General features: G+C 42.5%; 3 protein-coding genes across 8 annotated transcripts; 1 reads left to right on the top strand and 2 right to left on the bottom strand.

The window, feature by feature from the left end:
* Positions 13-2,035, bottom strand: LOC8077385 (GDSL esterase/lipase At1g71250). The gene is made up of 5 exons (XM_002459090.2): positions 1,843-2,035; positions 1,599-1,738; positions 1,213-1,476; positions 850-1,111; positions 13-291 (listed from the first exon to the last, which is right to left on the bottom strand). Exons 1-5 carry the CDS (start codon positions 2,033-2,035, stop codon positions 71-73), a joined length of 1,080 nt encoding a protein of 359 aa, XP_002459135.1. The 3' UTR covers positions 13-70.
* Positions 8,967-14,262, top strand: LOC8074095 (MACPF domain-containing protein At4g24290). Its single transcript, XM_002456918.2, has 7 exons — positions 8,967-9,497; positions 10,299-10,537; positions 10,832-11,033; positions 11,635-11,703; positions 11,823-12,009; positions 12,912-13,078; positions 13,274-14,262. Exons 1-7 carry the CDS (start codon positions 9,234-9,236, stop codon positions 13,961-13,963), a joined length of 1,818 nt encoding a protein of 605 aa, XP_002456963.1. The 5' UTR covers positions 8,967-9,233; the 3' UTR covers positions 13,964-14,262.
* Positions 17,454-21,567, bottom strand: LOC8077386 (lipid droplet-associated hydrolase). Of its 6 annotated transcripts, none has more exons than XM_021458105.1 (14): positions 21,393-21,566; positions 21,215-21,255; positions 21,003-21,128; positions 20,490-20,563; positions 20,324-20,395; positions 20,130-20,230; positions 19,961-20,011; positions 19,610-19,660; positions 19,064-19,123; positions 18,899-18,981; positions 18,394-18,541; positions 18,234-18,284; positions 17,991-18,095; positions 17,454-17,884 (listed from the first exon to the last, which is right to left on the bottom strand). In XM_021458105.1, exons 3-14 carry the CDS (start codon positions 21,071-21,073, stop codon positions 17,738-17,740), a joined length of 1,014 nt encoding a protein of 337 aa, XP_021313780.1. In that variant the 5' UTR covers positions 21,074-21,128; positions 21,215-21,255; positions 21,393-21,566; the 3' UTR covers positions 17,454-17,737. The 6 variants fall into 6 exon arrangements, with proteins under 6 accessions (XP_021313780.1, XP_021313776.1, XP_021313779.1 ...); XM_021458101.1 differs by having other exon boundaries at positions 21,003-21,136; XM_021458104.1 differs by having other exon boundaries at positions 20,202-20,230; positions 21,003-21,136; positions 21,393-21,565.

Raw genomic sequence — 21,929 nt, forward strand, 5'->3', positions numbered from 1 at the left:
TTTCATGTTTGTCTGACGAGAAGTATATATATATGTACGTATACCAAATATATACTATCCATGCATAGTCTTATAGCTCAGCCAGCTGCCGGAGATTGAGAGGGTAGACGTGCTCCGGCGTGCCGGCGAAAGCCATCTGCGCCAGTACCAGGTTGGCCGCCTGCGTTGGGTGGTAGGCGTCCCAGAACACGTACCGCTCCCGCTCGCCGCACGGCGCCACGAACGGCACGCAGAGGCCGCAGGTGACGATCTGCGCCACCCCGCAGCACCCGCTGTCCACCACCGTAAAACCTGCCGCGAATTGATCGATGTGTGTCAAAGCATTTCACGCCATTATAATTTCTTACACTTGACCATGCATGTGTCCACTCCGTCCATTCCAAGGCTAATTTATTTGGCAAAGCTCCGCTTCACTGATGAAACATTTTATTTAGCCTCACACACATCTTTACCGGTGGGTTTTAATTCAATTCGGTGAATAGTTTAACAAAACAACTCTTCCTCTATAAAACTCCTTAAAAACATACTCTCATAGATCCATAGATCACTCACCACGGTGAGTGTGAAGCTGAGAGAAGTAGCTATTTTTTAGCTTCATCCTAACGCAATCCTTTGTGTAGAACATATTTTCGATAGTTTCACGTGTGAAGTTGTTTGAAAAATATACGTCAAAACAACTTCAAATAACTGGTGAAGTTGCTGAAGAAACCGTGTCAAGGAGAACCTAAAACGTAGGTAGTCTTTGTTGTCCTAAGCAAGTTATCAAAAACTTAACTTTGATCTACCTAGTTTATAGAGAAAAAGATGTAGGTTGTAGCATATATATCTCGATCAGCACCGGTTACAGACCGTATTTGCTGTGGTTGTTGATCATGTCCTGGACGGCGGCGTAGGTGTTGCCGTAGACGAAGGTGGCGACAGGGTGGTGGTCGGCGTTGAGCTGGTCGACGAGCGATCTGAGCCCCTGGTTGAAGAGCCCCACCATCTGATTCACCTGCTCCACGCACTGACCTTGTGGGCCCATCCCAGCCGAGGCCCGCAGGCCCGGGGTGCAGCCCAGCGGGCCCACACCGGCCAGTAGAAACTTCCTCAGCCCAAGGCTGTGCAGAGCCTGCAATAGTTACAAGTCACAGGAATTGGTTGGAGCAGCTGAGCTCGATCGATAGATGGCCTGTCACTCATCACTCACTCTGACCGACCGGCTGACCGTACCAGTATCTGGCGGGCGTAGTACTGGTCCAGCAGGAGGTCGGCGTACTCGCCGGGGCGGTACCGGTCGCCGGAGTCGTAGCCGATGCCGAGCGGCGTGAGGAGGTAGTTGTTGAGGTAGTCGTTGCCGCCGATCACTACAACGGCGATCGACCGCGCCAGGTGCCGCTCGTACCCGTCATGGTCGCCGCCGAACAGGGGCCTGATGGCGCCGTCTAGCGTCGCCTCCAGGTTGAGCACCTGCTGGCTCAGGCTGAACCTCTCGCCCTGCAAGTGCAAGCACAAAGCGCGAGTTGCTCAGCCTAGTCCCTATTGCCAGTGCCCACTGTCACAAAAACTAAAAGCTTAATTACACACACACACACACACACACACACACACACACACACCAGGTGCTGCCCTGTCTCGTCCAGGATGCCTCCCGCCGCCGACGCGTAGTTGACGCCGCCGAGCACCTGCATCGCCGCCGTCCCGTTCAGGGCGCGGGTGCTCGTGTACGGCGGCACGTACTGGAGGCCCAGAAGATCGCCTGGAATTAATGGAAGGAATTAAAGAAACAACGGAACACGGATGGGTTGCAGGCCGGCGGCAGAGTTGAAGCGAATGTGATGGAGACGACAGGTCGACACTGACACAAGGCGTCGGCGACGGTCTTGCCGTTGCAGAACCTGCCGGTGGCGGCGCCCAGCGGCGGGAAGTCGACGCCGTAAGGGTAGTAGTCGGCCCTGGCGAGCGCGCCGTTGTTGCCGTCGTCCACCAGCGAGTCGCCCAACACGAACAGCGCCGGCACCCGAGACGCCGCCGCCGCACCTCGACTATGGCCCATCGAGCTCTGCAGGCTTCCCGGCCAGCCGGCCTTGCGTCTGGCCACTACCTACGTCTCGGTGTGCTCTGCAGGGTGCGCCTGCGCTGCTACTGTATGCTATGTAGTGTACACGAGCTGCTCAGTGAGTCGTCGTGCTCGTACGTGTCACTCCCGACGCCCCACGCACTCCGCTGGCCTTGCCGTCGCCTCGTTTCCGGCGGCCGTTTGTATTCCTGGGCCGGATGCCGTGCAGGCTGCGGCGGGCCGGCGGCGTCTCGGGCGTCTGCCACGCGACTCTTTTGTCTCATCCTGCACGCGCTGCGGGCGGTTCAACTCTCGCGGATGCGACGTCCGCAGCAGAACTCGCGGTTCAACTTCGGTCTTGTGGATGTTTGTCAAATAAATCCTAAACCCACTGCTGTAACACTTTCGTTTGTTTGTGGTAAATATTATCCAATCATGAACTAACTAGAATCAAAAGATTTGTCTCGTGATTTAGGCCTTGTTTAGTTTGCAAAAATTTTCAAGATTCTCCGTCACATCGAATCTTTGGTCACATGCATGGAGCATTAAATAAAGATAAAAATAAAAACTAATTACACAGTTTATCTGAAATTTGTGAGATGAATCTTTTGAACCTAGTTACTTCATGGTTGGACAATGTTTATCAAATAAAAACGAAAGTGCTACAGTAGCCAAAAAACCAAAATTTTGCCAACTAAACAAGGCCTTACCGTAAAAAAAACTGTGCAATTAGTTTTTATTTCATATATATTTAATGCTTCATGCATATGCCAAAAGATTCGATGTGACAAAGAATCTTGAAAACTTTTTGGTTTTTTGTGTGAACTAAACAAGGCGTTCTTTTTGCGGTTCCAAGCGAATCAGGCAAAAGCAACTTATTTTTCTTCTAGAGAGAGCTCGTTTGCTTCCAGCAGAGTCTGCAAGTCATTCAGCTGTATTTTCTCTCACAATAAAACAAATCAGCCAAAAATACTTTCTGTTATAACTCAGCCAAAAACGAGACGGGATAAATCCTCTTCCGTCCACAACCGTATACCGTATTTTTCCATTCATTTTTGTTTTTTCCGGGATAAACAGAAATGGGATCGAAAATAGCCTTTATGCGTCCGTATTTACGATGTTTTTGATCAAGATATCTCGTTTCTTATAAATACTAGTATATTGCCCGTGCTAACGCTACGGTGACATTTAGAAAAAAATTACAAAACTAAAATAAATCATAAAACTAAAAAACAAACCTACCCCACTAACAAAAAAAAGTCTATATGAAAATTTGCAAGACCCGATATCATAGTTGTCCAAGAAACAGTGCTCCGCCTCCTGGGGGTGACCATGCATTGCAAGACTCGAGATCATAGTTGTCCAAGAAATAGTGCTCCACCTTGGCATCATCCTAAACAAGCATCGTGCATCTTTTATAGCACCGCACTTGAGATACATATGGATTAGAGCATTATCCAGCAACACTGTTCTCCACTGCCACCGTTCCAAGTCCACACGTGCATGCACCCACCGTCCAAGCTCCAGGTGACCCAGCTCTGCACAGGCCGTCAACAAGGCAACCATGGTCATTGCGTCATCCTTGACACACGCCTTTCTCATCCTCCAGAACAGGTCCACCGCCTCTGCTGCCCTCCCAACATTCGCGCACCCACCAATCATGGTCGTCCATGCCACCGCGTCCCTCCTGGGCATCTCGCCAAAAAAACCGCATCGCGGCGTCCACCTCGCCGCACTAAACGTATGCGGCGAGCATGCAGTTCCACGCGGTCACCGCCCTGGTTAACATTTCGTCGAACACCTTACGGGCGTCCTCGAGCTGGCGGGCCGCTACATACACGCCGACGAGGCTGGTCATCACGTGCCCACTCTCGCCGGTCGGGGCAAGCATCCCGCTTTCGCGAGCGCGCGGGCGTGGAGGGCGCGGCCGTGGGGGAGCGCTTCGGCGCCCGCGGGGGCGATAGCAGCGAGGAGGGTGGAGAAAGAAAATGCGTTAGGCCGCAGCCCGTGGCAGCCCACGAGGTGTGAGAAGAACCCGAGCAGATCGTCGGGCGTGGCGCCTGACGCGGCGGCGGCGCGGAGGAGGAGGTTGGCGAGGGTGGGGGACGCCGGGGAGTGGGGTACGGAGAGGAGGAAGAGCGACTCTGCGCGGGGGAGATCGGCGACGGCGGCGAGGGAGAGAAGCTTCACGAGCTCAAGTATTCACGGGGGTTTTCTTTTATTTGTGCGATCGGAAGAATCGATCCCGCGACGCGGCTGATGGAGATTTGATTTGATGCGAGGCTCAGGGGCGGACCCACAGGGTATGCCGGGTGGGCCACGGCATACCCTGGGTCCAGCAGTCATACACATATAATAGAAATTTTTAATGTGAAAAAAAGAAAGACGAAGCAAGCGGCTGGCGGCGCATCTGTTCGGCTTCTGTAGCGGAGTCCAGAAATTGCGCCAGATTGAGATTAACTGCACACGGAGACCAAGAAAAGTTGAGACGTGAGTTATGTGTCATTGTCTACTCGTGTTCCCATCGTCTACTCGTGTTCTCAATTTCTCATCTGCTGATCTGCGGGCGCGGCCGCCGGCCAGTCACGCGCTGACGCCACGGAGGGTTCGGCAGTTTGTTCGTTCAGTCGACGACGGCAGTCACGCGCCGGCCAGTTCGTTCGTTCGGCGACGACGGCGCGTCGGACAGATCGCTTTGTCACGTTGCCACGCCGACGCCGGGCATTGTTTCGATCGGCACTTTGGCGGTTCGGCCTGCGGCGTGCAGGTATTGATCTTGTAAAAAAAATTATTTACTCGGATCAGCATCGTATAGTAATAGACTCATAGTTTTATTTTTTTACATATGAGTGATTTCTTAATTTTTATTATTTTAGTTTGTGATCGTTAGTTTGTTGTTGAACAGGCCTAGCAATTTAGCATCAATCCATCAAAGAAGTCATTAAGCCAAGAAGGCAGTATGTGAGTTTTTTAAATAGTAACATGATTCCATCTATCACATGTGAGTTTTGCTAGTGCCTAGCAAGTTGTCGTACTCATGTTGCACAATTTTTTTTCAGAATTTTTGAATTATGAAGAGAAGTGGAGACATTCCATCTCTTTTTCAGAAACAAGCAGCACAGAGGGCAGCAGCTGCGGCTTCAAATATTGTAAGTCTCAAGCTATATTTTGAACTATTTCTATTTTATTATAACAATTTATATCGAGATTTATCATCATTTCTAGCTTAATTTTTGAATTTAAGGCTTATCATGTTATTTAATTTTATGTGGCTTTACCAAATTGTAAATGGTTTACCGAATTATATATAAAAAAAAATTTAGGCATACCCTATAGTAAAATCCTAGGTCCGCCACTGGCGAGGCTGAGGGTGTGTAAGGTCGTGATCATACTTCTAATATGAGCCGTTAAATCTGTAGGACATGTGCTGTGAGTCGTTGATTTTGCAGGTGAGATTTGTCTGGAGAAGATTTCAATTATAGTAGAGATGTGATAGGTAGCCCAATACCGCCAAAAGCCCATATATGGCCCAAATTATAAAACCCTATTCTATTCCTATCCCTGTCACACCCACACAGCACTGGACACTCTTCCTAGCGCCGCACATTTCCAATTAATCATGAATATGTGTGCCGCAAATTGTAGGGAGAAAGGCAAAGTGCTCCATATGCAAATGCAATGAATAAAGATGGTGTGCTGTGAAAAACTGATGTGTCGTGGTGTTGTGTGCCTATTTGTGTTGAATACATGTTGTGACTTGTGAGCATATGAGATGTGTCATATCTTTTGTGTCATGCGATGTATGGATAATTCATATTTATGTGATCTATAGATATTTGGTATTGTACTAACATTAATGTGTGGTCATTAGTCATTGGTTAGTGCACAATTGATATTTGGTATTGTACTTTAGTCTCTCTATTTGAGCTATCATATGCGGCTTACATGTTCCGGCTTAAGTTTTCGTTTATCGTTTGTTTCCATCTATTTTTCAATCGCATTTACCTGTTTTCGTATTATCAATTATTCCGCCACCGTGTTCGCTCTCAACTCTCCGGCTCGTTTCCGTCTAAAAATATGAAAATGAAAATAATAGAACGATTTTCCGTTCGTTTCTGTTTATTTTCAACTTTAAATAGATGTCCGAGTAATAAAGTCAACGTGAACAACTTGCAGCTTGTCCCACAAAGTCGACGAGATAAACTCAGCTAGGCCTCACATTGAGATGGCTCGTCCCACCTCTCTCAACAAAAATATAGTATCGAACTGTATTATCATTATTACTAGATCCTATTTGTTTGAATTTTTCAGCATTACTTTTTAGTCATAAGATAATATTTTTTCATAACCAATCAGCATTAACAAACGCTTTATTTTTTCAGCCAGCATGTAATCTTCTTTCTCATTCGGTACTCCCCTGCCTTCATCCTATCGTCTCAATCTTAGTGGTTATACATGACCTTCAATTATTACCCTATTAATCACTTTATTCATATATAAATGCCCTCGATCCATAAGTTGAAGGGCCAATTAACCCAATACTAGGTAGCTAATATAATACGTCAAAAAGGGAGCATGCTGCAGCCATTTCATTTCCGATTCGGTCTTGTTCTCACCGTGTGTCGCCACAACGCTCGTTTCATCTTTACACCAATTCTTAAAATCTCAACAAAACTAGCCACTTTAGTTTTTTTTTTATTGTCGTCGACGTTGTGATCTTTGGGTTGTTGTATTGTTGTTGTCCAATCTAGACTTATTTTTAATATAATTGGCTGCTCTCTTGCTTGATTATTTTTTTTTAAAAAAAATTGTGCTGACTTTTTTGGCTGATATTGTAGATGATTTTTGAAAAAGACATTTAGCATTTATTTGGCACCATATCGATATTTTTTTAAAGCTAACAGGGGTGAATCTAGCCTATATTATTGGGGTCGTGTGACTCCAATAATCTGGACAAAATTAGTGAAGAATTACTGTTCATCACAATTAAACAATGATGCCAACCCTGCTGTATAAATGTGATGACTCCGGAAAACTTCATGGCTGAATTCTCCACTGAAAGCTAACACCAAGAGCAGATGTACCACTGGAGCTGGGTGGGCCCGAGCCCCGCTACCATTACTGAAAGCATAAAGCCCCATCTTACAAATTAGTGCCCATAAATTTAAAGGTTTAAATAACAAGCTAAGCTAGAGGTAGAATATAATGGAAAAAGCTTCGTTTAATTAAGGGGCCATTTGAGAGAGCTTCAACTTTAGCTTCGTTGAAAAGAGTTATTCTTAACTAGCTAAATGCTCAAAATACCAACTGATTTAAGTGGGGACTGAAAGAGAATTACTTCTCTATTTACACTAGCAGCTGTGAGCTAAGAACCTGCTTCACTGTTATATTCATCACCTTCTCACCATGGTCTCTCTTAGGAATTAATTAAATCACTCCATGAGAGAATAGGAGCCGGAGACCCAAACGGGGACTCTATTTGCCTAGATCTGTCACCGGCTAATACCAAATAATATTTTTTTGAAACAAAATACCAAATAATATTTCTTTCAGCGTATTTTGTTGATACTAACCAAACTGAACTTATTATCATGTTTAAAATCCTGGATCCGCTGCCAGTATTACGTGGCGCCGCATGTGCCTTTGAAATGGGTCAAAAACAGGAGCCGGGGCCGAGGGACAGCAAAAGGCAAATGGATCACGTCGCGTGTGCTGTGCGGCTCCTGAATCGTTTTTTGTTTGTTTTTTTTAAAAAAGAAATCTTTTGTTGACTTTTCTTTTCTGGGTCGATTGCTTTTGCTGGGCTTGGTCCACCAGCACGCACCAGGTACCCAATTGACAAGTGCCCGCTGCGGAAGAGTCTCTCACGCACGTGGGGTCCACCGGGTCACGCCTGTGCTGTGCTGTGCCTGCCACTCCTTCACCTGCCTGCGACGTTGATGCTGATCCACCGCGGAAATTTGTCTGTCTCTGCCTGCGACGTTGACACGCCGGGGACATTCCCACCGCTGACGTTGCCAGGATCTACCGCGGGTTGTCTACATGCATAATCTAGGTCTTTTTTTTTTATGAGAAGTCATGACTGAAATTATTATTGACTGATTTATTGTAAAAGAAAAATACTGCTGGCTGATAAGAAAAAACAACTGAAAAGAGAAATAAACATGCTGGCATACATTCAAAAAAAAATTATCACATGTAAATTCCAAAAAAAAACCGCCTTTATTCACATATAAAGATCAGACTTGCAACGTCATCAACTGCATTTACCGTTTTCTCTCTAGAACATCACGTTTTTCTCCCACAACGAATTCGAGCAATAGGAGTTTAAAAATGTTGCATGCATTCAAATCTATGTACACAGCCAATATCCAACCAATTTTAAATTGCAAACACAAAGAGGAGTTACAGTGGGTCCAGTACCACACAAGCAATATGTTCGCTTGACTGATAAACTTTTTTTATGAGAAAAAGTTGACTAGTAAAAAAAAACTACTCCTTCCGTCTCAAATTATAAGTCATTCTAAGAATTTTGGAGAGTCAAAGTTTTTCAAGTTTGACCAAGTTTATATATCAAAATAATAACATTTTTGTTACCAACCAAGTATCATTAGATTCTTTGTTAGTTATATTTTCATATTATACCTATTTTATGACATAAATCTTTATATTTCTCTCTATATTTTTAGTCAAACTTGAAAATGCTTTAACTCTTCAAGATTCTTGTAATGACTTATAATTTGGAACGGAGGGAGTAACAGATTTGGTAGATTACTGTTGGCTGATTTCTAGGCTGGCTGATCACCGAATCTATTACTGCCGGTGCCTAGTGGGCCTTGCTCGCCAACTACCTCAGTTTGACCAAACCTAACTGGGTCCACCATAAAAACCAAACGACCTGCCTTTTTTGAATCAACAAGAGAAAAGAAAAGGAAAAAAAAAAACGAAAGGAGACCCGGAGACAGACAGCAGCCAATTTCACCTCTCCTGCCACTTCGCCTTTCTCCAACCTGTGCTTCCCGGCGCCGCCCTCGCTCCCGTCGCCCGCCGCTCCTCCCCCACCCTCCTCCTCTCTCCCCGCGTCAGATCAGCCTCCCCGCGCCGGGGGATCGAGGTCCCGCGAGCCCTCCCCACTCCGCACGCGGGTCCCCTGGACCCGGGAGCAGGGAGCCGGGATGAGCGGCTGAGCACGACGATGGCGCGCAGAGCCACGCCGCAGGAGGCCGCGGAGGCCGCCATACGCTCCGTCGGCCTCGGTTTCGATGTCGTCAGTGACGTCCGTCTCAAGTACTGCAAGCAGCGTGGCGCGCCCGATCCCTGGCTCATCGAGCTCGACCATGGGGAGGCTCAGGATATCGTGCTGCCCGGCGGCGTCACCGTCGCTGGCGTCACCAAGTCGGTTAAGTGCGACAAAGGGGAGCGGATGAGGTTCCGCTCCGATGTCCTCTCGTTCCAGCAGGTGTGCTTCTGTTCTGTTTTCTGTTTCTGTTTTGTTTGTATATCCTCCATTTCACTTCTTATGGATCCCCGTGTTCATACTGATTGTACCTACATAACAGACAATAACAGCCGAATTGGGTATTATAGAGACACACGACGTGCTCTGTAAATAGTTTACCGCACCAAACCAAATAAGCAAATAAAAAGTCATGCTAAACTATTGCTACTTTCAGTAGGTGTGTAGTTTTGTTTGTATACCCATTTCACTTCTTATTCTGATTCTTATACGCAGTAACATATAGTAGTGTTAATTTCATACTACTTCTATCTATATGAATATGATAAAATATAGCAACTGAACTGGGTATTATAGTGATGCATGGCGTGCTGTGTAAATATGTACCGATCAAACACACTAAGCAAAGAAAATGCCATGGTGAACTGTTGCTACTTTCAACTAAGTAGTAATGCTGTTGTGCATATATGGCATGATATCTGAAGCTGCCGCAACCATTTATAGTCCTGCAATTCAATAGAAAATAGGAACTGAATTGGTCAGAAACATTTCAAAATTTCTAGTGCTGGGAACATAGAGTTCATTCTCAGTTGAATACAACAACAATCTGGAGACATATGAGTCCTTTTAGGTGGATGCTGTTATATGCTCATATCATGCTCTTTTCCTCTTCACATGTTGCTTCTTTAAATACTAGATAGAGTACATCTGCATCCATGAAAACTATTACTGCTCATGTCATGTGTTTACAACGTGGACAAAAGCCAGTTAGCCACCATACTCAAATTCTTAAGTATTTTGCAGATGTCTGAGCAATTCAACCAGGAGCTATCTTTGTCTGGGAAAATCCCATCTGGCTTCTTCAATACTATGTTTGAGTTTTCTGGCAGCTGGCAGAAAGATGCTGCTAATACCAAAACACTTGCTTTCGATGGTTGGTATGTCACACTATACAGTGTTGCACTCTCAAAAGGGCAAATTGTACTCCGGGATCATGTTAAACAGGCTGTTCCATCAACCTGGGAACCTGCCACCTTGGCTAGGTTAGATCCATATCTGAATCTACAGTTTTGGCACGAAGGATGAAACTCTGTGTTTCTCCTTCAGTTCATATTAGTCTTTACCTTCAGTTTTTTAACTCTCCATTTTTCATAGCTCCCCTGATTTTGTCATTGGCCTCCTTGCAAATGTGTGTCACCCCACACCTCATTACTTGTCATCTACTGCCATTTCCTATCCTTACTAATCGATTACATGTAAATGATGTCAGCTTACCATTTTCACTGAATCATTCTCTAAGTTCATCAATATAAGACTTAAGTTGCTTTACTCTTCAGGTTCATTAGAAAATTTGGCACTCATATAGTTGTTGGTCTAAAGATGGGCGGGAAAGATGTAATTTATTTGAAGCAACAGCATTCATCGACCTTGCAAGCTGCTGATGTTCAAAAACGATTGAAGGAGATGTCAGACAGGAGATTTTTTGATGCAAATGGGCAATCTGACATGGGTTTCAAGGACACATATGGGAACAATAAGGTGCTTTCTGAGCCTTTGTTTCTTCTTCTTTTCTCAGGATTTCTTCCATTTAACATCAATGATTGTTTTGTTGAACACCACACAACATGTAACGTTTACTTCTGTGAGCCTTAGAAACTGCAGCTTTTGAGGTGGGATTTGTGTTTATCACCTTGATCACTAGGCCAACAAACATTAAAATAATAGATTGCCTCCAATTTATTTCATTGAATTCGTGGGAAGTTAGGATGGCCAGCTGGCCTATCTTGTCTTTTCCAATAGGTAGTTTTCCCTTCTATGTGATATGATACATACACACTAGTTCTATGGGCATGTGATCATAGCCTCAAATTGTGGCTGGAATGGCTGTTCTGGTTGAGAAATATTTAAACGACACAGAGAAATATACATTGACAAAATATTTAATTTCTTGATATACCATGCCCATAGATCTAAACTGCTTACTTGCTCCGAATTCTGAATTTCAATCTTAGGTTTTACTTCTTTTTTGGGTACTGTCGTATATTTTATCGTGAAAGGATGCTGGCTGGACATAATATATGTTCTCAGCTTGCATTTTTCTTCCACATTTTCTGATTTAACATTGTTGCATACTGTACAGAGTGATATCAGAGAGCAACAGCTGAGATTTGTACAGTCCAGTCCATTGAATTCTTACTCGTCAACTGAGGTACAGAGCTTTGTGTTCATAGTGTTCAATTGCTCATCATTGCTCAAGCAAAGAATCATATTTATATTAGCTTAGCTGGATGTCTTAGCATGATACACATTTTGGTTCGCCCTACTCAGGATTTGGTGATGATGCCTAAGCGAAGAGGTGGGAGGGATAAAGAATTTATATCCCATAGCGAGTGGCTTAATACTGTTCAAGCAGAGCCTGATGTTATCTCAATGTCCTTTATACCAATCACTTCACTATTGAATGGAGTTCCTGGAAGTGGATTTTTGAACCATGCAATTAATCTGTATCTCCGGCGTAAGTGTCATTCACCCTCTTTTAAACTGCTGTGCTTTATTTAGGTCGGTTAAAAAAAAACCTATTCTGTACTCTGTATATATGAATGATGCTAGGAGAAATCTAGATATACAGCCACAGTATATTACAGCACAATGTTGGCGTTGACACTTTTGAAATTTGGTTACAGTTTTTGTCCTATGCATAGCCAGGAATAGGATGCTTCTGGGTTTAACATTTGAAAAGGACTGTTTTCTAATATGCTTTTGGTGTGAGGTTCTCGATTGCTAGGGTTGAGATACCCTACCACCTGGGCAAATCAATGGTATAAAAGGGAGCTGAATTTGTTCATTTTTTTCTCAAGAGAAACAAATAGTTCCTTTTCTTAAGGAAATAAGGGTCTCACAATTGAATGCATGGCTGGAGAATTTTAGTTAGATAATGTGTTATGGCTGGAATGATTGGCTTTATTAATCTGACTAGAAGGATAACAATGGCAGGGAATGAAGTTTGTTTGCCCTTCCTAGGAATCTCTGAACAGATTAACTCAATTACAGCTTAACTAAACAAAATTCCGCCATCCTCCTTAAGTAGAGCCCTCTAACAAATTCCTAATCTCAAGTGCCAACCAACACAGACTTGCCAAAGCAACAAATTCTGTCCTAACCACTTGTGGATGACGCAGCCTTCTGCGTGAGTATTATTTGCCAACAAAAGCATCCACAACACAATGGTTGTGCTCCTGCTCTGCCAATAACATGCAAATGTAGAAAAATAGGTGGTGCAAATTTCTACAGGGTAGAAAGCCTACATGTGCCATAATACTTCTGGTTGCAACTTGCAAAGCGCACAATCTAGCAAAATTAGTATTCGGCTGCAAGTCCAAATGCAACAACTTGGTGACATATTGAAATTTGGTGCAGATAAACCCCCAATCGAGGAATTACATCAGTTTCTGGAGTTCCAGCTTCCAAGGCAGTGGGCACCTGTTTACAGTGATCTTGCTCTGGGTCCTCAGAGGAAAAGACAAAGCAGTACATCGTTGCCAGTAAATATAATCGGTCCAAAGCTTTATATTTGCACTAACATGGTATGGACAGCTTCTGCTATTGTCATAATTGAAGCAGTTTTCTTTCTCTGTTTCATTTTTTGTACCTTTTTTTTTGCAAAAATAAAAACCCTATAGTACATTTTCAGGCGTTTTTTTCACTAAGATGATGGTCTGAATTTTGGTTCATGTATTTCCCCTATTCATCTTTTGAGTCCAATATCAAACTCGCTGCAGGTTGATGTGGGTAAAAGACCAGTTACAGGACTCCGGTTGTTCCTTGAAGGAAGGAAGAGCAACAAATTAGCTATACATCTTCAATATCTCTGCTCTCTTCCTCAGATTATCCAGCTTGAAGATGACCCTTACAATCACCAAATTCCAGAATATGACCGCAAATACTATGAACCAATTGGACCGTGGAAGCGTTTTTCTCATGTCTGCGCAGCACCAGTCGAGTCAGATGATTTGTCCATTGTCACAGGGGCACAATTAGACGTGGTCAACCATGGCCTCAAGAAAATTCTGTTCCTTCGCCTGCATTTCTCAAAAGCCTGCAATGCAGTTGTAAGGAACTCGGAATGGGAGAATTCTCCCAACCTAGCTCAGAAATCAGGCCTTATCTCAACACTCATCAGCACACATTTCTCCTCAGCAGCTCAGAAGCCCCCACCGCGGCCAGCCGATGTGAACATAAACTCGGCAGTGTACCCTGGTGGCCCACCTGTTCCAGTGCAGACCCCAAAGCTGCTCAAGTTTGTTGATCCAACAGAGATGATGCGTGGGCCGCAGGATTCACCGGGCTACTGGGTGGTTTCAGGTGCAAAGCTGAACCTTGAGAGAGGTAAGATATCATTGCGGGTGAAATACTCACTGTTGACAGCTATGATGTCAGATGATGAGTCACTTGATGATGATGAATTTTAGAACCTGGAACAAAAGAAACCTGTGTAGCTAACGTTGAGGATACAGATGAAGAATCTAAGATTTCCATAGAATTTGTGCATTTGTCTGATGTTGTATGCTTTGTGTTTTTTTAAAATGTAATAGCATGAATGAGTTCTCTGTTCTGAATGGAGCGAGAAAATTTGTTGTAACATTTCTTTGTAGCGTGGCGCCTAGCCATCAGCATTAGATGATAGATCAAAATATTTGTATATATGAAATGGATAAAAAATTGTATTGTTTGTTCGTGCCTGTGTACAAGTAAGCATGCCTTGACGCCTCGTTCCGAGTTCTGGCTCCGTTGCCGATTCCCATGAATTCTTTTTCTACAGACCCTATGATCATCGGGGAATCCGATTTGACGATGAACCTGTGAGCTCCGAGTGCTCTGATTCTACAAAGACCTAAGAGTATGGCTTCGTATTTCTGTGATGTTATATGAGAATTTCGATCAATGCATATGCTAATTTTATTCCTGACGGGACGTGATTACGGCGGATGCCCCTGCTCCCACGCTGCCAACTTGCCAAGGCTCCATCACACATGTATAATTGAAGGTCACGCACTGTTCAACCTCTGTACCCTCCTTATTTCAATCTCTGTACCTGCGACTTGGTCACGCACTGTTCTTTTCCACATTTGATCCTTTCCCCCATTCTTCCTGATTTGTTGTCACAATGAAAGGTCCAGGGACACGAACAGAAACAAAAAAATATTACAACAGCATTGGGCTATTGCCAACTGATACTGCAACAAAGCAAGAAAAAACTGATAGACGTTGTGGTTCGTCATTCCTGGGGGCCATTGCCAAAGGCCAGCAACCTGCATTGGGCTAAGAGAGCTGTTTTGGAAGATCCTTCTATTTTTTTCTCTTTCCAAATGTTCCACAAAAAATAGATGAAAATCACATCTACCTTCCTTCTTTGATTTATGTCAATTTTCTATCAGCATCTCCACCAATAAGGCTCTATTTAGTTCTCCACTCAAAAACTTTTCACCTGTCTCATCGAATCTTTTAACACATGCATGAAGCATTAAATGTAAACGAAAAAAAAACTAATTGCACAGTTTGGCTGTAAATCGCGAGATGAATCTTTAAGCCTAATTAGACCATGATTAGTCATAATTGCTACACATGTGCTAATGCCATATTGATTAGAATTAACAAATTCGTCTCTCAGTTTCTAGGCGAGCTATGTATTTTTTATTCATATCTGAAAATCCCTCCCGACATCCTTCCGATATATCCAATGGGTACATTCAAAAATATTCTTTTTGCGAACGTAGGGAACCTGTTGTACTGGATCCAGCACTGGGAGACTGAATCATTGTTTTATATAGCTCCAAACCTCGGTAAAAGGAGTTTCTAGACGAGCTATGTATTTTTTATTCATATGTGAAAATCTCTCCCGCAGATATATCCAATGGTACATTCAAATTTTTTTTTTTGCAAACGTAGGGAACCTGTTGTACTGGATCCAGCAGAGACTGAATCATTGTTTTATATAGCTCCAAACCTCGGTAAAAGGCCCGTCCTTGCGAAGGTACACCGGAGTTTCCTGATCATTAATGCAGAGATTGCAATTTGTGTGGTTAGGGAGAAAGGGGCGTGGGAGGAAGCGGACGCGAGGTTGAAAATGGAATGTGCGATAACGTTATCGTAACACAACATTATTGATACTCCATCTATACTAAAATATATGTATCTATGATGTATCCAGTGACGTTGATTTAATGTTATAAATATTAATTTCTTTTATTTAAATTAAATTTGATTAAATTTAAAATAGTTTAACTGAGAACAATTAGAAATGTTGATTTAATATGAGAAAGAGGGTGTAACAATTACATGACATGGTTTGGAATTGGGAAGCATTCATGCACTAAGTTGGGAAGGCAGAGGACAAGATTAGTTGTTCGGGGTCATTTTCAATGGCAAAGGGGCATGGGTTTTCATCTTTAGTTCAGCCATAAACAAAAACATCAACATCAGACGTTTGACTTTTTTATTTTAAATTTAATCACTCATTTTATTTAAAAAATTATATAAACATAGTCAAATTTAAGTTATTCTTGAAAATTGTTATTAATTAATCAAGCCACGACAAAGAAATAACATTTTGCATAAATTTTTCAATAAGATGAATGGTAAATCTTAATGTCAAAAAAGTCAAATATCTTATAATTTAGGACGGATTCAGTATTATTTAAGAGGCTGTAATCGCTTAAGACTAATTGTTAGTCAAAGCAAGTAAATGTTAGGCAAGTACTCCCTCCATCCCCAAAGTAAGCGTTATTATAGTATCTGTACTCCTCAAACTTTCTTAATTTTGACGAGATTTACATAAAATACTATTAACAACATTTATATCTCCAAATAAAATTATTGTAAAATTAGATTTAACGATCTATCTAATGTACTATTTATGTACTATAAATATTAATATTTTTTTATATACTAGCCAAAGTTAAAAGTGTTTGACTTATTGGAAAGTGCTAACGACACTTGTTTCAACTCTAATTATACTAGCTCTATTTAGCATATCTCCACTTCACTAGTGAAAGCCATTTTTTGCTTCAGCTTCATGAGCAGCTCTATTGATAGAGTTGGAGTTGTGTTTGTTAAACCATGTGAGAAGACAAACTCCATATATGGACCTCCTTAAACATACCCTCATAAAATCTCACGTAGGGGCCACCAAAGTGAGTTAAGATGGATGAAGCTACTATTTTCAGCTCTATCTTTCATACATACTTTATTTGAGCATGTTTTAAGAGGCTTCATGGGTGTAATTGTTTTATTTTAGGCTATTTGGCATAAAACAGCTTCAAACAGCTCCAGGAGCAGATGTTGGAACTGTGCCAAACGAGGGCTGCGTATATATATATTCCTAACAATCAACTATTTATTAGGGCTGCGTATATATATATTCCTAACAATCAACTATTTATTTCCTATTGATAACTAGCTGAGTTTGGCTAATGAGGTAATAAGAGCATCTTCAAGATATATAGATTTTGATGAAAAACTACCCTCCAACAACTTTTCTAAATGGTTATCCAAATATAGACATTTTTTATTCTGGATTTTTCACCAGCCAAAAATAGAAGACGAGAATGACTCTCTAAACCACACATGGGAAATAAAAAAATTGTTGGAGTGTGAGAATATATAGAAAATAATTTTTATGCAAATAGCTCTCTAAAATGATAGTTTAGAGAATGAAATTTAGAATATAAATGGATATTTTATGGAAATTTAGAATATAACTGGAATATGAAACCCTTAAGGGGACTAACCTAAGATGCCTTTAGGCCAATGTCAATGGATATTTTATGGACATAAAAAATGCTGACATGGCATTATATTTATGGAGAGAGGATAAAAATTTTACAGGAGTAGAGAGAGTTTTATAGGATAAAACTCTTCTGTATTATTTCTAAAAGATAAATATTATTAGAAATAGAGATATGAAATCCACAAAGACCGGCTTTATTACCCTACTTTTTTTAGGGACAATTGGTGAGAACTTCTTTTTTATGTTTCGGATGACGTCGCAGATTACTAAACATGACTTGAGAAACATTGCATCAAGCATTCGGTCACCAGAATATGGATGGTCTAAATAATTAGAGAGCACCCTAAACAAAATCCACTTGCAAATGTGGATTATATATCATAACCGGAACCTCAACACTCCAGCTATTCACTTCTTTCAGAGAAAAGAGTCGTATGATACATTTGCCAAATGAACATCAGTTGTTTCTAACGGGCATTTGGTTTTTAATCAAATACGCGATGTAGTCTGCAACCCAAACCGATCCAGCCTCGGTGCAGCAGTAACCATGTGTGTGACCTTCTGTTTCAACCGACAGGGTGACCCTGGGTGCGTGCTTTGATATCTGTAAATCCTCCAAATCAACAGAAGATAGTTAGCATTTAGCAGCCCAATTCCCCAACACCAGCTATCAGAATAGAACGCTGTCAAATAACATAGCATCACTTCACCTCTTCTAAGTGAGAAAGTGGACCCCAGTGATCATCCACACCAAACAAAAAAGCCATTTTCTCCTCCTGTGCTCTGATGAAAGTCCAGTCTGGTTCTTCAGTAAGCTGGAATGTAAGGAGAAAGAAATAATCATAACCACTATGCAAGTAAGGATGGAGGGGCTCTAGTAACTAAAATATAAGTGTTGTTATAATGGCCCTCGTCTGTATGTAGAATACCAAGTAGTCACCATTGTGAGTTACCTTTTGGAACTCTGTCATCGCCATTAAAAGAACATTGCGCACTGTATTATACTGCAAGGGCACGGAAAATGGGGCAGACGTCTCAACCTTTTTTGTGACAGTTGAAGCATATGAAACAAAACAACTCACCCAAGTTGGTTACTAAAAGGTCAGAACTCACCCTTAAGAGATGGCAGCATACAGCATCAACAGCTGTTACAGACCATGAAGGTCCAAGGAACCTTCTCACAATGCCCCTTGTAATTGAAGGTCGGAGTGACCCAATCAAAGATGCAGATGAACTAACCAATTTACTTAGGAGCGATGATCTGATCCAAATTGAGAAGGCACACTTCAGAAAAATGATTAGTAAATTTGGGAGCAGATTTGAAACTCAAGTCAAAAATTAAGTCTGAACAGATGAAAAAGACAACTAACTTAAAAGTTATAACCAGCTATATATATTTCACTCATATCCAGCTTCCCATGTTCCATTGCTTGTTCAAATGGGATCTATATTGCATCATCCTATACTATTTGACTTGACTAGCAATCAGTTGCTCACCGCAATATATTCAGTGTTGTTGCAATCATGCCACCTTAGTTAGATTATCATCAAAACTTTGGCAATAGAAGCAACATGCTATGATGGCAATTATAAAAACTTGATCAGAGCATTTAAGTACCTAGCAATATATCCAATTGCTGATTGTGTTACAGAACTCTTGTTCATCTTTAAAAATGGATATAGTCCTACAAAAAAAATTATCTGTCCAGGAGAAACGAAGACAATAGTAAATGCTATGGGCAGATTGTGGGAGAGGACTGGTAGACATGGGAAGAATCCAGACCTTATTCTGAAATCTTTTGAAGACTTCCAGGCCTATGTATGCACCAATTGAATGACCAACCTTCATTTAAACAAACAAATGCAATTCTTTTGAGACTAATGAAGAGATGGTAATAAAAGGCGCATGCTCCGTATAGGGTACTTAAATAAGGAATAGATCTGAATGTTCCAGAGTTACTGAACATAACATGTTAATCTATATTAATAAAACCCTGTGACGCCATAACAATTCTGTGAATATTAGAGTGACAAAGGTTCTATAATACTCTGATTTCACATTATAAAAGGCAAATGAGAACTTGGGCCAGATGTTCAAGCAGTCAAATCTGTGATGCATACTCCTCTAGGTTGTATAAATATCCAAATATTATTTGGAAACTATGACTTTCCACTTCCAAACAAGAGTAAGCACCTAAACTATGATATCTGTAATACTCATTTAGATTACACATATTTGTATGCTAGTATGTCAAGAAACATACTAGAGTTTTCAGTTAGGATAGAACAACTTGAATGAAGGCTTGTAGCAGTGAAGACGAAAGTTTACCAAAACTATTGGTTGTTCAGAATGCTGAAGCTCTTGCTCAATGAAATCTACCTGCATGCATGAACACCAATTAAACGGGATAAACATGGGATAAAACCACAGGGCAGCCTTGGCCTGTTGGCCACGCAAATAAAGGAATTAAATCTTCTCTCAAACAAACTGATAAAAAGTAAATCAATACATGAAACAGAACGCATTAAGATGATGGCAGATGAAACAAATATGAGGTTTCCCTCTCTATTCTGCTATTTTCTTTCGTGACAGAAGTTGCAGAAACCAATTGCAGCAGAAACAAAAATGGAAAAAAATTAACATAGAGAAGTTTCAACTGATGGAGCATGGAAACTGCACCTTGTGGTCAATTTGTTCATACAATGAAAACAATCGTCCATGCTCATAATCCTGCCATAAGATATATTAGAATCAGTTCTGCTGGCAATACTAATATGCTGAATAAGGAATCTAAACAAAGTTAAATTAAAGGCCAAACATTTAAGGACCTCTAATATGTGTGCATTACAAGGTTTGCTGCAGGGTTCTTGGCATCCATAGTTGCATGTGAAACAAACATCAGGTAAGTTGTATAAGTTACCTTCTGGCTATGTGAAATGTGCCCTATTGCTGAAAAACAGGCAAGGTTCATCAGCAAGCAGCAAGTCACACAGATACTACTAGTCCATACGACATCCAAAGAAGAATGCATTCTGCGATTACCTGTAACAGATGCTTGGCCACCGAGGTTTTCATAGAGCGCCTCGACACAGTCCTTATAAAACGCAGCTATGCCTACAAAAAAGAAACCGGTTACATTACATTCAAGAGCGTTTCAACATTACGAATCCTGTCTCTTGCTCAACCATAAGCGTGACGGCACACGGACCTGGATTCCCAGCTATAAGCAGCACGTGGAGGGACGGCTCCTTGGACCTTATCTCGAGCAATTCTGTAGCAAAGCTGCAGGGAATCGAGGCGGGCGCTTGTAGTTAGGCTATCTCCAACAGGAGAGCCATTTGGGAACCCAAACCCAAAATGGGTCTCCAACACAATACCTATAGCCTCCAACAGAGGACCCATACACAAGACCCACTTTGGGTATCAGAAGAGACATAACCCAAATTTGGGTATCCTCTCTCCTCGAGACCCATTTGCAGAGAGTGTTGTCTTTTAGGTCTTGTTGTTGGAGAAGACTAAAAATAGGTATGGAACCTTTTACCTGTAGCGCTACCAAAGGATAAATGGGTCTTGTATTTTGGGTGAGGATTGTTGGAGATAGTCTTAGTAGGACTAAAGAACATCTTATACATAAGCATCCAGATTCAGAAATTCCTCAGCTCAAACACCAGTGTAGTGTCGTCCGTCCGTGTAGTGTAATAAGTTGCGGCAGTACTAGTACCTCGACACCTTGCATATCCTGGTCGTGGCCTGTTCCCTCGGCGGGAACGGCGTGAGCCTGGCTCTCTCCATGGATCCCGTGCTTCGACTCGGCCCCGGCGTCGCGCCCCGCGCCGATCTAAACCACCTGCAGCGCTAGCCACGTGAGGAGACGTCACGCACGGACGAACCGCGATACGGTGGGGATTGGAAGAGCGGGCAGCTCGAACCAACCTGAGCGCTGCCGCAGAGATCAACGGCGCACCGGAGCAAGACTTGGCGGAGGAGGAGGAGGAGGAGGAGGAGCGGAGCGCGTTAGTCGGTAGGAACTAGGAATGAGGCGGTTGGTTACGGGGGCAGGAAGAGGCTGGCCGCTGGCGGCTGCTCGATTCCGAGGGGCGGAGATGCTTACCCATCCGATTGCAGATGGATCGGGGACGAACAGCAGCAGGAGGAGGAGAGGAGGATCTGGTGGAGGATTCGCGGGTGTGGCGCTCGCCGGAGAGTGGAGACGAACGAGAGTTGCCTGCTGGCGCGGTGAGCGCCCAGCTGCCACGTCCCACTCACAGGTCGGACAGGCGAGAATCGGGTATTTGTTGTTGGAAAATCGTTCCGTGGTTAGAAATTAAGATGGAGAAAACAAACTTTTTACATACATCTTCTCTAATTTTGAAATTTGAAGCTAATCTAATGTAAGGCCTTGTTTAGTTCACGAAAATTTTGGTTTTTGGCTACTGTAGCACTTTCGTTTTTATTTGACAAATATTGTCCAAACAAAGAGTAACTAGGCTCAAAAGATTCATTTCACAAATTACAGGTAAACTGTGCAATTAGTTTTTATTTTTATCTATATTTAATGCTCCATGCATGCGACCAAAGATTCGATGTGATGGAGAATCTTGAAAATTTTTGCGAAGTAAACAAGGCCTAAATGCTTTTTCTCAAAACT

This window comes from Sorghum bicolor, chromosome 3 (assembly GCF_000003195.3).
Source record: "Sorghum bicolor cultivar BTx623 chromosome 3, Sorghum_bicolor_NCBIv3, whole genome shotgun sequence".
Classification (NCBI taxonomy): domain Eukaryota; kingdom Viridiplantae; phylum Streptophyta; class Magnoliopsida; order Poales; family Poaceae; genus Sorghum; species Sorghum bicolor.